Genomic DNA, 22,373 nt, shown 5'->3' on the forward strand with positions numbered 1-22,373 from the left:
TTTTTTATTCCAATAAGAAAATGCTAACAGAAAAAGAAAGCTGATTGTCCAAATAGCCAACAACTAATGGCTCCAAATAATTAGAATCTAACAAAGACTGATAATTACAACTTTTGCTTGTATTGAAACAATGAATATGTGTTAAGTATGACTTAACCATACCAATGGTTCTGAAACCCCATTTAAGAGCCTAACATGAGGCATGCTCTTCTGAAAGTCACAAACTAAAAATGTTTAAAATGTCAAACCCCATTTATTGCAGTACTTCTGCCATAATTTTCAATTCAGTAGAACAAATCTCTAACTGTAGCTCTGAAGTTCAAATCTGGGCAAGAGCAATAAATGGAAAACACATATGAAATTAAGCACCTTGAGATAATCTGAGTCTTAACTGTATTTAACCTTAGACAAAAATCATGTTACCAGACACAGAAAGATTCAATGACTTCACTTCTAAGGTTGCATACACTATGGCTTTAAAAACTAGAGAAACTGGTTTAATATGCCTTTTCCCTTGTTCTAATCCTGTGACAAAGATGTTAGGAAAAAAAATTAATCAATATTTCATTATCCATTTCAAAATAAAGTCACCTTTGGCAACATGAACTACTTCCTTAGACACTTAGCTAAGGAGGCTGTTTTTCCACTGAAATAGGTAAATGATTCAATGTCTTAGCCATAAATTCACAAGGTATCTGCTGTCTTAATTGAAGAATTGTATCTGCTAGTAGCAGATTTGTAATTATGTGCCTCAGACATTGCTAGGAAGAGAACCATCTTGTTTACATATTTGACAGAAGGTAACACCCTAACGACATCCCAAAGAAGTATTCTTTCCACTCCAAGGGAACTGGGAAGAATACTCATTATGGTTATGCCCCTTCTGGATTCTGCAGAGAGGAGGAAGAAGGATCTTCAGGCAGCAGCAAGTGAAATTGCAGAGGTAAAGGCCACCACTCAAGGTGCAAGCCATATAAATCCAGAAGGCCCCAGTAAGTTTTGACATGAAATTAAGTCACCATGAAGGAAGTTCAAAAATACCAATACAGTTTTTTTCTCAGGTTTCTAATTGGGGTAGCATTTTGAAATTTTCTGATGTATTACCAAAAGCTGTAAAATCCATGTCTTCCAGATTTTCCAAAATATTCTCTATTGAAGCAGTAAATCTTTTGAAGGTTGAAGAATCCATCATTTCTGGTGGAAAAAAAAAAGGAAATTAATAAACAATTATCTAAAATATAAAGCAGAAAATACAAACTGTAGAAAATAAATCTTCTAAAATTACCTTCAGGTGTTAGTTTAGGTTCATAAGCTTTCCTCTTCTTCTGTTTTTCTTTCTTCTTCATTTTTCTAGCCACTAATTAAGAGAATAAGGAGTAAAACAAACACTTTCTTAAAACTTCAATAAAGGATTATTTACATTTCTTACACTTGTATTCAATATTGCATGCAATGATGTCTACTTTAAAATATTAAGCATATTCATTAAAAAACCACTAGTATTATGGAATAAAATTAAATTCTTATAGTGATCAGTTACCCTCGCTGAGGCTAGGAGGAGGAGAATAATCATCCATATCAGAGTCATCGGGACTGCGATTACGGTAACGGCCACTACCAGAAATCCTCCTTCCTTCATGGTAATGACCACTTCTCCTATGGTCACCAGAACTTCTCCTGTCATGCTCTTCATACTCCCAAGCTTCATCTCTATCCTTTTTGTGTCTCTTACGAGAAGCTAGAAATAAATGCATTTTCATTTTAAATAGAAAACTTACACTTTTAATAGTTCAAAATCAAACATTTCAAAATATTTGAAAGATGTACACATGTAACATTTAGGGACATGGTCTTGTAGTGGACTTTACATTAGTTATAGATTGGATTTGATGGTCAAAAAGGTCCTAAATGATTCTATGATTTGCAAGTCCAACATTCTTGTATAGCTATTCTCCAAATCAAATGGACATTTAGGTTATCAAATACAATTCTGTTGCGGATTACTTATTTTAATGTTTTCTTTTGAATTATAAAAAAACTGTGCTTAAAACTGGCAAAGATACCAGAAAACATTTAAAAATACGGATTTACAGGACATTTGTCCTTTTAAAAGCAGATTAAACAAAGCTGAACAAATTTTAAAAGTTTCATCCTTCTATAAGAGAATACGGAGATAATTTCCTCAGTTATCTAAATTGTGACTATTACTGATTATCCATATTCCTATTCAGTGATTGCCTTACCCGTCTAACACACCAATGAGTTCCAATGAGACTTGATAATCTATTTTCTAAAAGATATTCTGTTTTGTCAAGACAACTAAAATTTTGCCTTGGTATATACTGCAGGAAATTTGTGTAAAGGAGAAAGCTGGAGTCAAAATTCTGTGCCAAACAGCAAGCCTCTACCACAGATAATTATTCTAATTAATTTTCATGCAGGACCATAAAGTTCAGCAGAAGAGAATGTTGAAGAAGTTGGAGCAAATATTGCATAGAGATGTGGTGGAAATAAAATGGTGGAGCAGAATGACAGTTCTCTGTTACTTTCAAAGAAATTCTTGCATGTTTTGAAGTTGACAGAGTGGTCAGTTTTAAAGAAAAGGAAATAGATGAGCGGGTAGCTTTCTCCATGAAATCAGCCAACCTTCCATTTTTTAACATGATCAGCTAATTGAGCTACCAAAGAGATGTCTTACACAGACTGTATTGCAAAGCTCAAAATACTTCCAAAATATCACATTCCAGACTGGCAGTATTTATTGCCAGTTTATTGCTTCTGGACCTGCATATAACAGTCCTGATATTGTGTGTCTCTACCAAAGTCTCCTTGGCGTGACTGTATATAAGGTTGTTTCTGAGCAGAATGGCACAAAGCATTTAGACAGAACTGGAACTGAACTGAAAAGTTCTTACCACAAGCCATTTATTAAGAAATGCAACATACCAGGCTATAGTCAATAGTCAGCCTAGGATCAGAACTAATAAACATAAACCCCTGAGGGAACACTTCTGTGTTGCAATGAACCCTAGAGGTTTCAAATTCCAAAAATGTACACAGAGGTAGTTCAAGTCTTTAATAACTCAGTTCAGGTTTCAAGATTTACTGCATCTGGATCAGACTTCTTTGCGGAAAAGTACAGTCATGCTCAGGATGGCAGAGGTACTAGCACTGCCTAAAATGGTTGAGAGAGTTCACTGTGACTGAAGCAGTGGTGAGCCATTTGGGACCCCTCAGCAGGTAGGAATTTTGCTGAATGGTCACACTCAAAGAGCTGCCATCAATGGCTTGATGGCCACATGGAGACCAATGACAAATGGTGTCCCACAGGGGTGGGTGCTGGGCCCAGCACTGTATCATCTCAGAGATACTGACAGTGAGATTGAGGGCACCCTCTGCAAGCTGCAGACAACACAGAGCTGGTGCATTGGAGGGAACGGATACTATCCAGAGGGAGGGATTGTGACAGGCTCTAGAGGTTAGCTTGTGTGAACTCTTTCACGAGGACATGGAGTCCTAGGACAAGGGGTAGTGAGTTGAAACTGCAAGAGAACAGGTTTAGATTAGAGATCAGAAAGAAAATCTTTATGTGAGGGTGGTGAGGCAGTGAGCAGGTTGCCCAGTGAAGCTAGGGATGCAACACGCCTGGAAATGTTCAAGATCAGGCTGGACAGGGCCTTGAGCAACCTGGGCTAGTGGGGCATTCCCACCCATATCAGGAAAGTTGGGAATAGGTTATCTTTAAGGTTGTTTCCTAAACCTAACTCACACCATTCTATGACACCTAGAGTGAATGTACTGGAGAAGAAACTAAGAGTTCTATGGGGAAAGCTTTTACACATCTTAATTGATTCCTTTACCCTCTGAGACAGTGTTTTGTAGAGGCAGATGGCCCTTTCTCCAGTTTACAAATCATCTGTAACACTAAGCTCTGTAGGATGAATTCTGACCCCAGTTATATCTCCACAAGGAAAGTAACTTTCAATATTGCTTTCTGGCAGAATTTTAGATTGACCAGTTTATCAATGCTCCATGACAAAACAGAAAGTGTTACAGTTCTGTTAGCTCTGCAAGACAAAAAATGTGAATACTGGAACACCTATTCACAATCACTGCTCCACAATATTTATTTTGAAGTCAGTAAAATTGATTAAAAAAGTAAGCATTAATAACATTTCAAGAGTTAGGATTGATTTTATACATAAAGAAATACTATGTGGAATATAAACACGCAATTTCCTTCCAAATTCTGCCAAACATGTATGCAATATCACATTTAGTAATTACTGTAAGATAATGACTTCATCAATCTTTAATTTCTCCTTACTTAGTTTAATGGCATGTCCTTTCTTAATGAAATATTCAAAGAAACTTCTCCTTTTCTATACTAATCACTATTTCACATATTTTTAAGTTCAGTTTAAGGCAAACAGAATAATTAAGAAACATGTATTTGTAACAATACAAATCTATTCAGCGTACTTGCCATAGATCTTTCACATCTGATAGATCTTTCTTGCCACAGATCTTTCATGTCTTGTTTTAAATTTAATTCAGTTCTACAGTATTCTTTAAGAAATACTGTAATTTATTTTTAAACCACATGTACTCACTGAATTGATTAGAATGATGGACAGATCTCTTGAGTGGATATACTGAAACTAGAATTCCTCAAGGCATATCATTATTGTGGAAGTTTTCCTTAACTTGTTCTACTTTGTATTTGAGAACTTCAACAGCCACTACGGCAAACATATAGATTAAAGTATTTGAAAGTGTTTACAATTCTCTCCATTCCCAACCAACTTAAATAACTTTGCCTAGTAATTTTTTGTTTTAATTCACTATTCTAAATTATTAACATCATATAAGGGTGATACTATATGGTAAACAGAGAATACAGAATTACTGAATGAAGCAAGTCGTCATTAATCCTTTGCCAAAATTTAGACTGATTACAATTGACCTGAAGACATCACATTCATGCACAGAGAAGCATTATTCATTTATAATTAAAAGGGAAAACAAACAAACAGAAGGACATTCTTTTCAGCTTTTTTGATAAAGATCAAAGGTAACAGTGTTATAATTTTCATGTGTAAAACCACAGTGTTTATGTTCGATGAAAACTTGAAACATACTAAGAAGCAGAGCAAACAAATCTTTCTCTTTTGGACCTTAAGAAATACTAAATCCCAAAACACTATATATTGTGAAAGTTCATTAAGATGTTTCTACAAACAAAGGTGCAAAACTTGTGAGAAATATCATTATAGGCAAGATTGTTTCTAAGGCTAACAGGTTTCTCCTGTTGCTCTGCATGGATACATAGTTCAGACTAACTAATTCACTTTGTTCTAACAAAGTGCTGGTTAACTGTGCAACCACAAAAACGAACCAATCGTACTTCTATCAACAAGCAGGAAATACCTTCTTAACTTAGAGGCAAATAACATTTTTCTTTTTTCCTTAGGAACTTTATTCAATTGCACAGCAAAACTCTAAGAGAAGCTTCCTCTCTTCCTCTGAAAACAGTTAATTCAAGAATAGCAGAAGCAGCAAATGGTATTTTGAGAATTCATCAAGAATAACTTCCATTTTTTAAGGAATATGACAAGAGAAATATTTTAGGAAACATCTGTGCAGTAAGATTCTCAATTTACTATGTTACAAAAATTCAAAAGGGGATCTTCCACTTTTCTTATCAATAAAACTAAGAAGAAGTCAAGAATTCATTTAGTGAAATTTCTCTCTGCGCACACTTGTATGTAAATTCGGTGCTTCTTTAGAGGATATTTTCCTTATTCTGAACAGTTAGAAATGTTTTATGGTACAACTGAGAGCAAAAAAAATATCTAGGGAGCAGCTTCCAGTAAAGTAATCAGGAAAATAAATTTAACAACCCACTGCTTTTTGTCTTGGATGAAAAATTGCAATCAAGTATTTTTTCTTTTAAAAGAGAAACAAGGGTTCTTGGCCAGGCGGTTATCAGGACAGCAAACTTGGGACTGTATGTTTTAAGGTAGCCAACTTAAAAAAGACGTTTATCTTTTTGTAAAAACAAAATATTAGCTTTTTTCACCTTAAGGAACAGAATTATGTACTACTTACATTCAAAAGCTTCTTCACTGTCATTATCTTCATCAGAACTGATTTCAGCATATTTTGGTTTCTCATTAACTGTGCTACGTTTGCGCTTGTTCATTTTCACACGTTCACAAAGTGGCATGGTGGATTCAATCTCTGCCAGGAGCTCAGGAGGCAACTCCTTTAACACTGACTGATCTATGCTACCTATTAGTGGAGAGTAAGAAAAGCAAATGTGAACCTGAAGACAAAAAAGAGGGACCAATACTACAGTCCTGTCTCAGGAACCACTCACAGGATAACCACTAGCAATCAGTTAGATCACAGTTATATAGACCTAAATGTATTTTACAGCCTTTTTTTAAAGTCCACACTACAATTAGAAATAATAACACAATAAATTGCACACACATTTCCTTCAATAAAATATTTTCAGTCATAAAAATGAATTACCTTTGAATCACCTTTTCAATTACCTTTGTAGGATGATATCCTTGCTCTATTCCACAAAGTTGAGTTTTATTTCAGTTCATCCTCTGAATTTACCAGGTTTTCTAACAGTTGTAAGTAAATTATGGATTCTTAGTCCCTCATTAACATTTCTGTTTACTATCATTCATAGTAATTAGTGTACCCAAGACAGTACTATTCCCTTTTCCAGTAAGAACAGACAACCTGTGGCAAAACTTGCGGGGTCATATGCCTAAATACAGGCCAAATCATTGAGAACTCAGCTTTGGCTTCAGATTTTTTCTTACCTCCTGCTGATAGTTTGACGATGCAATCAAAATTGTTGCTTGATTTTTCGCAAAACAAAATTGAAACATTTTTTTTGAATACAGACAAACAGCTAGCTGAACCACAAATCAGGATTCTTTTCCACAGTGATAAATAGGTAGACAATATCACACTATTCTTATGATTTTGAAACCAAGATTAAGCCCATGTTAGAAAGAAATTTGCAGGCAAAATTTTTCCAATTGACACAAGGAGAACAAATCAATTCAAAAGTATTTCTTTTGTTTATTTGATGTCCTATTTTTATTTATCGAAGAACCTACTATACAGATTTGCAGGCTGTCAGACTAAACTGCTAATCTTTTTCCAGCAATGGAAGAAACATTTTTGCCTTAAGTGCCTCTCTCTCCTTCTCGATGCATACTATATTATTTAGAGAGGAAATCACCTCCAAATTGTTATGCACACACATTCAGCCAAAAAACCCTATCTCCTGGATGATAATACATACTACATCACTACACTAACTTTCTAAAACTTATGTCCATTTTTGTGTTACTATCCTAACTTTTATTGCAAGATGGATTTTTTCTTTCTCTTTTTAAACATCTTTAATTGGAATTAGAAGAGTATTACCATGAGATTCCACCATCAAAATATACTCTGCAAGTCATTCAAAAAACAATTTAACTTCAAATATTGGGGTTTTTGAAGCAACATAGTGAAACATAAACAAAGTAAAGTAATAGTTAAAGTTGTCCCTGCTTCCTTCACATTGTGCTCACTGTTACCTATTTGTGTTAGGTTGCCATCCTTATACAATCAAATTTCTCATGTACCAAAGCTAGTTAAATTATCAATATTTCTTTTGAAAATAATAAAAAACATTTAATGGTGTGGTTGGCCATGTTTCTCAGTTAATGATTAATTTTGTGGGCTATGCACTTGACTTCAGATTGGTGGAAGCACAGCAGCATGGGCAGACCATCTCCTCTGCGTGTACCAGCAGCTGCCTGGATGACAGCCAGGTCCAGGCTGAATGCTGCACAGCTGTGCAGCTGAGCACTGTGTCCCCATACTTTGTATGCCTACACAGCACATGAGGAGCTTACACCCAGCCCCAGAAGGCAGAAGAATTTATATATACAAGTTTTAAGACAATTTCCACAGATTAAATTCATAGAGGGCTCTAAATCCAGGTTCTCTAGTATGTATATTCAAGTTTTCGACCATTGGTAATTTCATTAAAATCAGCAGGACTATACACGTAGCATGTGTGAAAGTGAAAAAAAATTGACTACTTTAAATATTTGTAAAACTAATTTTATCTCTATCTCAAAATTTTCAAGTTTCTATTTCTCCGGTGCTAAATTCAACTACTGCTTGATTTGCACTCTCTCCTGTTACAGATATTTCAGACTACTGTATAAGCTTACCCATTTTTCTTTTATTAGGAAATAGGTAAAGCTTCATTTATTCAAGTAGAGAACACCAGAAAAGAGAACAGATAGAATTATTATAAAGCTCTCTATAAGCTATCATTGAAGTTTCTCTTTCTGTCACAATGTTCCCCGAAGTAAGTGTGCCACATACCCAGTTTCCTTAGCTGCTGAGGATTGTAAACAACCAAATCTATGGAGTTTTACTTATGCCATACAGAGGAGTTAAGCATGACTGTACATGTATGTACAATTCTAATATATACGGAGAAGGACTTATCAACCTTTCTGAAGAAAATCAAGGATTTTCTGTACTTTTGGTCAAGTCTGGAGTATGCTGTCTTTAGTCAGGGCAGCTCAAAAGTCATTAGAAATATCTTACTAAAATCCTTCTTTAATATCTTCGATTTTATAATGTAGGCAGTGGTTTTTTTTTCTGTTCAGAGTGGTAAAGAAATACTTACAAGAATTCAGCTCACCTAAGAATCCAGTCACATAGCAATAAGAATTAGGTTATAAAACACATGCTAATGCCTTTTCAGTTTATGGGAAATTTTATAAAACAATTAATAGGATATGTAAAAAAACCTTTTTAAAATTGAAAAATCCATGTACAATCACTTTCAACTTTCAAAATTTTTTGCTAAGTTTGCTAAGACCTAGTAGCTACTTCCATGTCTTCATTCACTTACATTTGGCTCTAGCAAGCATGGCTTTTTAAACAGTAAAAAAGACTTCACTAAAAAGTTACTTGATAATCTAATAGAATGCCAAATATCTTGCTGAAGGACTGTCAGCACCAATGGAAAAACTTCATTTTCTGCAATGTGTGTGATCAGTGTACACCATGTCTCAAATGACACTATAGGCATATGTATTCTTCAGATGTCATTTACACATAATTTCAAAACTTCTGCAACTGTTAAAGGAAACAACTGGGAAAAAACCCAAACAAACAAAACCAACCAACCAAACATCCAAAAGAAAAAAAAACCCAAAACACGAACAAACAAATGAACAAACAAACAAAAACCAGAAGAAAAGTACCATCATAATAAAATATTTTTCTTATTGCCAGGAAGAGCATTCTAACCAACTCCACACTGGTGAGACCAAAGGGAAGACACAGAAGAATAATTCATTTCACAGAACTGCATACATGAACAGTCACTTCTACAGTGCTTCTCCAAACATATGCAATGCTCTCCACAACTTACATGCAAGTTACTTCCCAGAGAAGAATAAATTCTTCATTTTGCTTGATTGCTAGCATCAAAAAGTTTGTAAGGAAATATGTTAATGAATCTTCATCTACTACTCAATGCCCACTTACTCTCAAGATAAATTGTTTTCTCACCAAGCATTTCTTTACAAAATATAGCAGTTAAAGATCAATTAGAGAACCTCACTGAGAAACTAATTAATCTGTAAGACTGGTCTTATATCTTATTATAGTCTGGGAAGCTTTTCAGAGGGTTTTACTGTACATAGTAGAAAAATTTCTATAAATATCTAGAGGATATATTCTATTACTATATATTATATATATGTATATGTACATATATGTGTGTATATATGTATATATATAGTAATATATATACATACATATATCCCATTACTATATATCCTAATACTATTTATATAAGATTTCTTTCTCCACATATGGCTTAAAAAACTAATGGAAAAGAACAGATCTGGTTCACAGCTCGGTATTGTGTTTTGCAGCTTCAACTTTGTAAAACAGCTTTAGCTAACGTTTATGCATATGCTATCTTTAGGAGGATCCAGTATCAATTTGTGTTGACTTTGCAAGTCAATTAGATCTTCCTGATCTTGGCAGATTATCCTTCAAGAGAGGTTAGACAGTAAAAAAGGTAACATCCTTATGGACTTTCGCTGGGTCCATTCAACACGGACAGCGCAATAATTTTTTGACTTAACAATCTCATATTAGTGCTCATATTAGTTTCACCTGGCTTGATGTAACAACTTTCAAACAAGCATCCATGGAAAAGAGGATGATTCTTACTGATCGTTAGGTGAGCTTTCCAGGATCAGAGAGGCTGTTTCTGTCATGAAATCAAAATCAACATGAATAAACTCTTATTTTTTCTTGAATTATTTATCTTTGCTTTCCAAACTATGGAACATAACTGCATGGTTTAGATCAGATCTTGGTACAATTTCTTGTGAACTATGAGACACCAAGATTAAAATACACTTAGAAATCTAAACTCTGAATTGCTATTTTCGTACCTATGAGACAGTTAATACAGTGGAAATATAAATATATTTCTGTTTCTGCAAAACTGCAGTTAATGCAAATTCATATTTGTAATCTCTCTCTGTATCTTGATTTTAAAATACACCTTTTCCAGCTATGAAGACATTATACGAAAGAACACACGAGGGTGTGAGAAGGGAATAATGCCACCTGTTTGGGGTGAGGATATGAATCTTCCCATTTCTCAGCATTTAGAAATTGAAGTCTGACCACTGAATTTCTATACTAGAGAACTGTCACTCGTCTTCATTTGGACATTTAAAAAAGCCCTACTGACTGCAGCTCAATTTTGCCCTTTTCTTGCTCCTCTTTTGTTACAAAAGACATTATACCTGCCACTGGACTTTTCTTATTTTGCCAATGACTAATGTATCCAGTCTTGTTATTATTTCAGAGAGACTAAGCTCACCTTCCTTAATATCCTCTCTGAGCATTTGAGCATTAAAGGATATTCCTCCCTTTTCTAATAAAAGCTTACAGTCTAACTTTTGTCTTATGTTAGGCATTTACATGCAGGAAGGAAAGCAGTTTCTTTCTGGATTAGCTCAACCAACTTTGAAACCTGTGCTAAATGAAATAAAATATCCTTATCCTATAAGAAGAGTGCTGCTATCTTGTTGAACAGCCATGCCACTGTAGCTAAAAAAGCAGAGATTTGAAGGTTAAATCTACAGCAAATTCTCAGCAGATAAAGTTGTGTATTAGACAAGGAACTAAAAGAAAAAAAAAGAAAGGACAGAAGTACTTCCCTGTGTTATAAACTGTTTAGAAAATAAACACCCTTATAAAATAGCTAACTATTGTTACAGCATAGCATTCAGGCACTGGAATGCAAAAGGCCACATGAGTGCCTATAAACTCATAAAAAGGTTGCTGGTTGAAGTTGAAAAATCTTTGATTCTTTCTCAATTGTGCAAATTTAATGATATCATTTCCACCAGGTTCTCCCTTAAAATGCTCCAGTGTGTTATTTATACAGCGCAGTGAGCCCCTGGTGATAAGTCTGCTGCCCACCAGCTTCACATTTGTCAAAATAATTTTGTGCCCTGAACAGTTTCAGGAACAGAAGGGGAAACACAGGGAAATCCCAGTAATTTTTATAGGTGAATTTAAGTTCTGAGGAGGACATATCTGCTCATATGATGGAAGTTCCACTTTTATCTCAATACTCTATCATCAGCTGAAAAACACATAATCAAATGAATACTGGTAAAAACAAACTGAGTAGGACATTTACGGTCTTTCCTCTTTCCTCTCCTCTTCTCTGCTGTAAAGCTTACGGAAGGGTATACAGCTACATCCTACAGGATGTATCCAAAAGGATATAACCCTCTATTGAGTGCCTTACCCTCTTCTTTTGACTACATATGTGAAGGGCTAACTCCAGAGCTCACTTCAGACATACTCATGCCAAAAAAAGGGTGGAGACTGAGATGCCCTCATCACCACCCAAGGGGCTGCACATACAGGGATTCTCTGCTTCAATCAATTCAGCAGGATGGAGAATGGCAATGTTAGGGAGAAGTATGTCCTACATTTCACGGAACCTGCTATAACATATTTTTTAGAACAATTCTTCCTCAACTATCCCAACAGTAGCACAATGGAAAGGCTCCAAGCCTAAAAAAAAAAAAAAGGAGTTTCAGACTCCCTGCTTTTACTCCAGTCCTTAGCTCAGGCTTTGAAAGATGGGATCCAGACAGGCTGGTCAGAGAAGGATCTGGACATGGTAACAGAATAATTCCATGATACAACAGAGGTCATCATTAACCACAGCTAAGAAACATAGATTCAAAAAGAATTTTAAAATAGTGCAAAATACTTTGAGAAGAAATAAACATTTTTAGAAGGAGGGAAGGAGGATATTTCAAAAGGAAACTTGGAAATACCCAGGCAGAGAGCAGGGAACACATCCAACACACACTCTCTCTAAATGCCAAGAGAAGTCATATTTAGATTGGCATCAATGATGTTCTCAAGCTATATGATTACTGTCGGAACTTACTGCTGGCCTTATTGCTGACTTTTTGTCTGTACAGAAATTGATAAAAGGAGGCTACAGCAGCCTAGCTTTCCAAGATGCTGTACAAAAAATAAAGGAATACTCAGAATAAAAAGAAGGAAGGTTGGCAATTGAAATAAATATAACACTGCACAAACTCCCTTGCTTTTATGAATCAGTGTTGGGGGGTGCTTCTGAATTTTTGCTGTCATTGCTTTTGAACATATGCATTGAAATTTAGGCCAACTCAATTTATTGTTAAAGAAGTTAAGGTATTTTGTACAGTTGCGAAACCCAGCATGCAATTATCTGTTAATATGCTTCTATTAAAACTCCCTTCAGTACTTAAAAGGGGCTTACAAAAAAAGGAGGGTGGCTTTTTACACTGCCAGATAGCAACTAGACAAGGGGGAACAGTTTTAAAACAAAACAGGAGAGACTTAGTCTAGATGTTGGAAAGAAGTTCTTTACTGAGAGAGTGGTGGGGTACTGGAACAAATTGCCCAGAAAAGTTGTGGGTGCCCCATCCCTGGCAGTGCTCAAGGCCACGCTGGATGGGGCTCTGAGCAACCTGATCCAGTGTAAGGTGTCCCTGCCCATGGCAGGGGGTAGAAATGAGAAGATCTTTAAGGTAATTTCTAACCCAAACCATTTGTTGACCCTACAATGATTAATGCTTGGGATCTGAAATTTATGACTAATTTATTTTTCCAGCCATGTATTCAGGTTGTTTACTGAGCCTGAGACAAAAGATCTTAATTAAATAAAATCAGATCATTCCTCAGAATTTCTCTTCTTATAAAACAAAACCTTCTATATAAGGAATATAATACAACCAAAACCTTTGCAGAAAATAAGGAAACCAAAACCATTATTTTAGTTCTTATCTGTGACTTCTAGGCACATCAATGCTAATTAACACATAAATGCTTATTTTTCTTACTATTGCATAGAAACATTCTCAGTCCTTATCACTGCAAATATTGCATGAAGCTACTAGTTTTGCTTCTTCAAGATAACAATTACATCATGAACAACAACAAAAGATTGCTGATGTTTTAGCTTTAAATATAAAATAGTACAGGAAAATAGCTCGAGAGATGATTAAACAGAATGTATATTTGAAGAAAAGTTATTCAATGAAAACAACAGTTCAGTAATTTGAAAGACAAAAAAGGTTCCATGCTATTTTTTTCTGTTTGCTGGTAGTATTCCCACAGAGCAAAAAAAAACCTCCAAATTTTAAGTAAACAGTTTTAATTTTCTGACATGAAAAGAGTCAGCTAGAACAGCTGACAGTGTTGAGCAACAGAAAAGTTAATTCTCCAGAAGCTAATATGAGGCTTTTTGGTATTTGTATTTAGTCAAATTTATCTTTTGGCTAGAAGAAAATTCAAGCCAAAAATTTCAAGCACATATCCTGGCACATAAGCCAAGATCAATATCCACCTTTAGATCCTTAGACACATGAAAAGTCTGCAGTGCATACTGTAATTGACATCAGACAAATTGCTGGGCCATATTTACACATTGCAATGCATTGCTGCAAAAATTATTTATGCAAAATAGCCTTAGCTATTCCCAGAAACAAGAGGAACTCAATAAAGTACCCATGTCAATGAACCAAGAGCAGTTTTGGACTTTCAAGAAATTGTTCTGACAAGTTAGGTAATAAACGTCTATCACATTTGCCAAAGTAATTTTTCAAAAATCAACTAATTAAACATTGCACTAAATCTGCAAACAGACAAAGCATCATATTTCAGACAAATCAAAGTATAATGAAATTGGTGCTTTGGGTCAAATTCAGTGTTGCTGCTAAGAATTCCATGCGACATACACGAAGTTCACTCTTCCTATCCAGAAAAATACTGTAGGAGCAAGAATCAAAATATTTACCTTAGTAGCAAAGTCTAAAGTAGGAAACAAATAGCAGGAAAGCAGCCACCAGGCAAGGCTCTGTGCTGAAAATGTCTCCTCTATTACCAGTAATAGATCATACATAAGTGCAGTGGCTGATTCCTGCGAGGTACCAATACCAGCTTATCCAACATCTACTTTTGAAAAACTAGCACCAAAAAATGAAGGCCCCAGAAAGTATGTACAATGCCCACACAAATCCCAGTTACCTTCTGGAATGGGACAGACATACCATATCTTAAAATTCCCTGCAAGTAGGAGCAAAACCATTCCAGCACAAAGTGTGTTGGAGAAATCAGATCTTCCTTGACTTTACCAAGTTATATATAATTTAGACTTTTAACTAAGCAATGCTTGGAATATTTTTCAAAATGAAACCCTTAAATCCAGGAAAAAACACCAAATAATCAGGGCTCAATAAACAAAGAACATATTAAAGTGGATCCTCTGCAAAACCAACAAGCATCTTGAAATACTTCTAATGGCACAAGGGTGAGCCAGTTCCTCTTCTAGTCTAGTCAAGATGAGAGGTAGTCATTAACATATCAGAAAAGAGAAAAACTGGAAGACTGTAGAACTCTTATGAAAGTCATTTTTCTATAATTACAATTAAATTTTAGTTTGATAAAGGTTTAAACATTTGAGCTGAGAAGAGTCTTTATAAATTTTCTGCTGTAAATGCTGAAATACAGTATTTCTTTCCTCTGAAATGTGGCATAATTTTCTACAAATCCACCTGGTGCTGCATACATAGCAAGATGGTCAGTATGTTATGATTCTGGCCTTGACACATTCAAATGCAGTTGCTACGGGGAACTTCAGGACAGTCATTTCAAATTCAAGATGTATGGAACTGAGGATTTTCACAATGCTAACCTTTACAAAAGCACAATTTTATGGGAAGCAAGCTGAGTTTCAAACTTTTCCTTTCCCAAGGTAGTATGTTTTTAATGCAGTTATTTCCTTGTGGCCCCTCCGATTTTGGGGTGTCTGTCTCAGCATTAAGAAATTGTTATTTTGGAAACAAATTAGTGTGAACTCTAAAAGTTGACGTGTTAACATCCATAACCAAATTTTGCCCTTATAGAATTCCTGTACATGTAGGATTTAAATGAGGTTTAGAACTGGTACTTCCTTTCCCAGTTTTCATCTGTACCATTAAGCACCTTTAAGTAGTTTGGCTACACCAACTAGAAATCAGTGAGAGGCATAACAAGTTCACTCAACTGAGCCCACACAATTTGGATACAGCTTTTCATCCTGAAATACTCCCTTTCTTGTCACTACTAGAAGATAATTGATTGCTGTTTCCCAAGTGAAACTATTTCCAACAATGCTAGAACCCAAAGACAGACTGTCATGTTACACAAACACCAAATCAGAGTTACTACACACTCTGAAAAAGTCACCTGGAATTAAAAACAAACAAACCAAAATCCCCAAACAAACCATGTAAGCAGAAAACACAGAGGAATCCAGAAGCATTGTTTTAACAACATAAAGATGATTAAGCAGTAAGATTTTTAGCTGATCCTGTAAAGAGTATGTATGAAGAGCACCTTCAAAGAAACATCAAGTCTTGACTCAAATTTCAGATCAGAGCAGCAGGAAACAGTATATTTAGGAAGACTTACAGTGAGCAGCAAAACCTTATGTCTTCAGTTCTGTGTTGTGAAGATAATTAAATCCCACAACAATCTACACAATGGAGGAATGGCATTCAGATCAGAACTTGTTTTTCCCTTAAAACAACAAATCCCTTTAGTTGATATAGAAAGATCCAAAAGACGTTTGTTTTGCAAAGACAACCCTTCAAACATATTATAAACCTACTCAGACATCTTGCAGAGATAGTTACAGTTTCTCTCATTACTTATACTTAACAAAGGAAAATTTGTCCTGTTCAGAATGCAGTAACCACGAAGCTGCTAACAGCTCCCATCCCAACACAGCTGATCAGCATAGCTCTAAAAAAGCAGCAGAGAAGGTGTTCACTGAAGCTCTGAAAAGAAAGGACAGCAAACATGACCTCCTCATTGCAGGCACAAGCTTAAAGGGAAAAGTTTCATGGGTCCCACGACAACATACATTTGCATTAAAACCAAAAAAGACATTAACAGATGTTAAAATCAGACAAAGAAAATGTCACAGTTCATTCTGATGTGGACAAAATTGGCCACAAGACTTCATCACAAGACTCTGCAACAAAAATACTGTGAAAAAAATTCCATAACTTTCCTCTGAGATACAGAATCTTTCAGAAAATGCTCAAAGATCAGGGGAGAGAGAAAAATTACTTCTTCCTTGTAAATGCCAAAAGGGACTCTTGGATTTATTTAATATTACAGGTCACATACTGTGGCTATCCCTCCCATTCATAACTTGATAAAATTTCAAACATGTCTATAAAATTTGGTGAAAATATTACCTTGTCTTTTTTGAGTTCAATGCAAATAAAGGCACAAATTTAAAATTTAAAATTTACTAAAACAATGCAAAAAGTTGTATGGACTTTCAGTTTGCAAAGAATTAATTGTAACGTAATGTGAGTCAATTTTATTGAGTTTTGTAATGAATGGGAATTAGCCCCTTAAGACAGAACAACTATCTAAACAGTGTTTTGAACTAGCTGAACAATGATATTTTAAACTGCATTTCAGATAAATTATAGCAATGATGTTGTATATGAGAAAGCCAGTAGAAGACATTTTCTTGAAGGAGGGATGGATGAGAAAGCAAAAAAGAAAAGACAAGAGATACAAGGGTAATGAAATAAGAAAAAGTAAAATATACTAAGCTACATGGCATAAGAGGCATGTGAGAAGTTGAATAATGATGCTAAAAGGCAAGAATTCACTGGAAAAGAATTGCTACAATCTACTAAGTAGTATGGGATGAACTAAAAGAAGATTTATGAAAATTACTGTTCTTAGTGTATTAAAAAGTTTACAACTAAAAATGGCACCAAGTAAAACAACACTATTTCAACTGGATTGAGGACACCATGTCAGTGGCATGAATACATCTACATCAGTTAGCTGTTAAAAAATAGACTTTGCCTTATGAAGAGAGATATCTATAGAAAATTTGTATCTTTTAAAACACTGGAATTCACCTGGTTAAGTAGCATGCATTCTAGGAAGTAAGTTACCAGGAAAAAAAACCAGAACTAAATATACACATCAAAAATCTGCAGTTCAAATACACTTTCTCCAAAATCTGCCTGCTGAACACTCAAAACATGATTTGTAAGATAAAAAGAGTTACATTATTCTTTTCATGAAACCTATTTCTATTATCATTGTAAGAATCTTATTCCAAATAGAACTGCAAAAAGACTTGTATCAGATTCAAACCATTTTTCCCTGTAAAACGTGTTACAAGTTACTTCAAAGTGCAAGAAATGCAAGAAAATGATGACTTCAGAAAGAAAAAAAAATGCAGAAAAACATTGTAGAGAAATTATAAGCCTAATGTTAAAATTACTGAATTGCTCATCTGTGACAGGTACTAGAATCATACCAAAAGTCATTAAAACCTTTACACATTACTAAAGCATTCTACATATATAACCACATATAATACAGACTACAAGAAAAAAGTAATTCAGAAACACTTTTGGAAAGCATACATGCTCTGCCTATTGTTCAGAAGACTTGTAACTGATTTTCTGCACATAAAAAAGTGTGAATTCAAAATCTATCCTACTGAGACTAGACCTCAGTTCCACCAGAAAGTTTTTAGCATTTTCTATAAAGGACATAAGGGTTTCATGTGAAAGCTTCAGATTAAACTGAGAACAAAGATACCATAATTTTATGGCTAACACTAGATATCTATTATTAGAAATTGAAATTTTGCCTCTTTTGAACTTCAAAAAGGGACAGGGATAATGTTCTTATTCCCAAGACAAAAAGAAATCCCTAACAAGGAGGCTAATATTTTACAAATATGTAAAATACATCACAAATTATTATTAAGGCTTTTTAGAGTTAATATAAACTGGTTAGTAGATAGCAAACAGGCATACCACAAGAAATTAATGATACAGAAAACACCTCTTTACAACTGCACATAAAACAGTTGTACATTCATGAAGATGATTTCTACATAATTTCTTACCAGATTAGCTATGTAAAAAAGTGTTTTAATCTTGAATTCATTATACACCTGGAAATGGATTTATACATCATCCTCTATACAATTGTAAACCTCTCCTCTGTGTCTATTTTAAGACACAACAACTCTATAAACATAACTATATAAGAAACTTAAATTCTTTAAATGTTAAAAAAAGGGAAATCCAACCAGTTAGTAATACTGATTTCACAGTGTGAAATGATCTACTTCAGTCTGAAACCAATGAAGTCAAAATGAAAGTACCAAGAAAAAAAAGGATCTTATTTTTAAAAAGTGTTAAATCTGCAAAGAGATAATGAGTTAAATATCAAACCTACAAGATATTCTAAATTATTTCCTGTCCATATTACTAATTTCAAAATGCCAGCTAATTGTTCAGCTTTCTTCCTTCTGCATATAATGGACACCAGAGACAATGATAAAAAGAAGTCTCCTACAGATCAAACGTTTTTCTAAGCTACTGTCAGAAAGTCTCAAGTACGGAACCTCCTCAACTGATTTGTGCCTACAGTGTTAAGGAGGTAGGTGGGATTCTGCAACTATGTTCCTACTACCACCATTTAAACACATGCTTTGGAAAAACCCATTTAACTTCAAATTAAATACAAAAATAATTGTAGGGCTTGCATAGTGAGTATTTCCCATCATTCCAGCTACAATATCTACAGTAGTGGCAGCCCTTTATACAGACAGACCTAATCAGGTAAAATTATACACACGACAGTTACATTTCACCAGATAAAGGACCATATAAAACTAGTGCAGCTGAAGTACATCTTAAGACCACTAAAGAGTTGCCAGATTAAGTAGTTGTACTGAAGTAGATAAATAATTTCAGGTACATTTCTAGCAAGATTTCTGATAATGACAAGTCCTTAGACTAGTTTCAGTTTATTTCTCACCATATAAGCAAGCATAGAAACTATCAAATGTTTGCATTTAATTTCTAACAGCAGAAGTAGAAAGTCTACAAGAACTCAAGTGTAAAAGACACAATGCAATTAATATTAAAACACTCTTACCTTTATTAGGTTTGGTTGACTTGTTCTTGTTAGGTTTAAAACAAGAGCCCCTTGATTTATCTTCTCTGTCCTTAATAAATTTCTGCACATCATCCAAAGAAAGCTTTTGAAGGACAACTACAGGCTTAGCTCCTTTATTCAGATCTTCAACTAGCCCAATCTTCTCTACTTTGTCCTTATGTTCACCTCTAAATTCAGTTTTCCTTGACTCCTGAGTAACATTGCCATCTTTATCACGTTTGATTTTTGGAATGACAAAATGTTTCAATGCGCCAGACCTTGCCCCCAACAAATAGCTGGGAAACTCTGCTTTATTGTCACCATGTGCTTTATTACTATCTACTTTACTCTTATTACCATCTGTCCTTCGTTCATCCTTGCTGTTTGGTGACTTAAAACCAGGTTTATCAGGTCTTGATCTGCTAGAATCCCCTTTACTTTCCTGTTTAATACGAGGGCTGTCAGGCCTTGATTTCTGATCCCCAGAAGAAAACCTTGAATCACCAGACTCATGCCTATATTTCCTTTCAAATTTCTCAGGTTTTGAACCATCAGGTTTAATACCATGCTTAGAATCATGTTCATTTTTGTTTGAGGATCTCAAATATTCAGGCCTTCTGATCTTGGATGGATCTCCTCTGTATCTCTCTGATTCACCCCTGTCCTCAGATCTTTGTTTAAGGCTGTCATGGTCACGCCTTGGTGTATCAGAAACTGAGCGCCCATCAGGCCTCGGTTTTGTTGGATCAGGTCGATTTTCAGGTTTCATCCTTGAAAGATCAGACTTCACATCTAGTTTGTGCCTAGGTATTTCAATTTTCTTGTCTGGCAAAGGTTTACTGGAGTCCCTCCTATTATCATGTTTGTGTTTAGGTGTTTCAGGCCTCCCTTCACTCTTCTGTTTTGGTGTTTCAGGTCTGCCTTCACTCTTCTGTTTCGGTGTTTCTGGCCTTTGCCGTATTTCCTGTTTGCCATTATTTTGTTTTCCCTCATTTTGTTTCATCTCCATTTGCCTGCTCTCATTTTGTTTCAATTCTGTCTGTCTGTTCTCATTCTGTTTCACTTCCATTTGTCTGCTTTCATGTTTCACTTCTAACTGCTTGCTCTCATTGTATTTACTTTCCAACCGTCTGCTCTCATTTTGCTGGAATTCCATTTGTCTGTTTTCATTTTGCTGGATATCTGTCTTTTGACTTTCAAAGTCTGACTTTTTCCTAAAAATTTCTGGATGGTTTTCAGGTTTAAATTTAAGAACTCCAACGGTGTCTTCTTGGGGAACACACATAAACCCGTCATTATACGGCTTTATTTCTTCAGGTTTTTTGATGGTGTCCAAATCCTGAGTTACAGTTGCCTGAGAGTCTGCTCTTCCTGCTTGCTGCAGATCAATACTAACCATCAGTGCTGGCCGTGCCCCGTTTCCTGCAGAACCTGTCTCCTGAGAAGCTGTTCTATTTCCTCCAGTAGCACCTCCAGCCTCTGGTGGTTTGTTTTCTTGTTTTCGCTTCTTTAGAGGCTTATCTGCAAGTTAAAAGAGAAAAAAAAAAATCACAAATTATATATAAAAACTGATAAATGTTCAAGGAAGAATGTCCATTCCCTTCCATTCCCATAACGAATCCTCCACAGCATGGATGTGCACACAAAACAAAATCCACTGAATTTAAAAGCAAGAATAGGACTTCTCTAACTAATACTTTTTAATGTATTCAGACTATCATTCACTGTCCCACAAATGCCAGCTAATCATTAAAAAAACCCTCCCTCAAAACATATGAAATCAAAGGTCCTGTGTAATTCCCAAGTGAACCACCTAATAAAGTAGCTGCAATACATAAGGACCAAAAAATCCAACCCCATTAAAAAAACTCCCAAACTCCTTAATTACACTTGAAGCAGAAATCTGAAAAGTCAAAGTTAAGCTGCAGCTCCACAACTAGTTTTTGAGGAATACTACTATAGAAGATATCTTCTGCAGATCCAACCTCTTTATTACACAAGTACTAAGTAAGCAAGGATCTGCAATGATTACGACAGAGGTTTTCCCCACTTGGTTCAGTGGATCAGCTGGACTTCACACATATTTTAGTCAGGGAATGAACAAAACTGATAAAGTAACTATACCAACCCTCCATGCTTCTCTTTGAAACAAAGCAGTAAACCAGTTGGAGTCTCTACCTTAACACATGCATATTAGTTGGGGGACCGCTACACACTTAAAAACTTGAGATGAAACACAAAGTATTGTGATAATTTTCTGTCAAGAACCTGACTCTGCAATAAGCCCTTCAGTTTACACTAAAAAACATTAGGAGCAGAATACAGAAAAATTAAGTCAACCACCTGTAATTGGTAGAATTCATAGACATGAGAAGCACATGGAAGTATCCAAAGGAGTATATTCTACCCATATAAAACTACAACCCATTTATATTACCAACACAGAACTCTAAACTAAAATTAATTTCTGCCATGCAAACTAGATGCTTTATCTGCACTATGGCTTATATTCTCATTTCTCAACTACCACTGCATAATTTGTCAAAAAAACCCTTCTCTGTAATCCGGGGATAAGATTGTAAGGAATTACTGAACATAGATCTATTGCCAAAATGTCGAGACCACAAATGCAAAGCAAGAAAAATACTGTTCTTTATGCCTAGGTTTGTTGTGCCTTAGCACCAGATGCAATGAACCAGCTCTCCATTCAGAGCATGTGAATGTACAGTAAGGAAGATGTA

The 22,373-nt window shown here is 35.2% G+C and overlaps 1 protein-coding gene across 5 annotated transcripts in view; it reads right to left on the minus strand.

Moving 5' to 3' along the window:
• The window catches only part of NIPBL (NIPBL cohesin loading factor), a 149,845-nt gene that overhangs the window by 36,315 nt on the left and 91,157 nt on the right, over window positions 1-22,373 (minus strand). For all 5 annotated transcript variants that reach the window (XM_058824244.1, XM_058824243.1, XM_058824247.1 and 2 more), the window contains 5 exons: window positions 19,633-21,153; window positions 6,112-6,294; window positions 1,541-1,738; window positions 1,286-1,357; window positions 1,105-1,194 (listed from right to left, as the gene is read on the minus strand). In XM_058824244.1, the coding sequence (XP_058680227.1) occupies window positions 1,105-1,194; window positions 1,286-1,357; window positions 1,541-1,738; window positions 6,112-6,294; window positions 19,633-21,153 (2,064 nt within the window). The remainder of the gene's footprint in view (window positions 1-1,104; window positions 1,195-1,285; window positions 1,358-1,540; window positions 1,739-6,111; window positions 6,295-19,632; window positions 21,154-22,373) is intronic.

The sequence above is a fragment of the Ammospiza caudacuta genome, chromosome Z, assembly GCF_027887145.1.
Source record: "Ammospiza caudacuta isolate bAmmCau1 chromosome Z, bAmmCau1.pri, whole genome shotgun sequence".
Lineage (NCBI taxonomy): Eukaryota > Metazoa > Chordata > Aves > Passeriformes > Passerellidae > Ammospiza > Ammospiza caudacuta.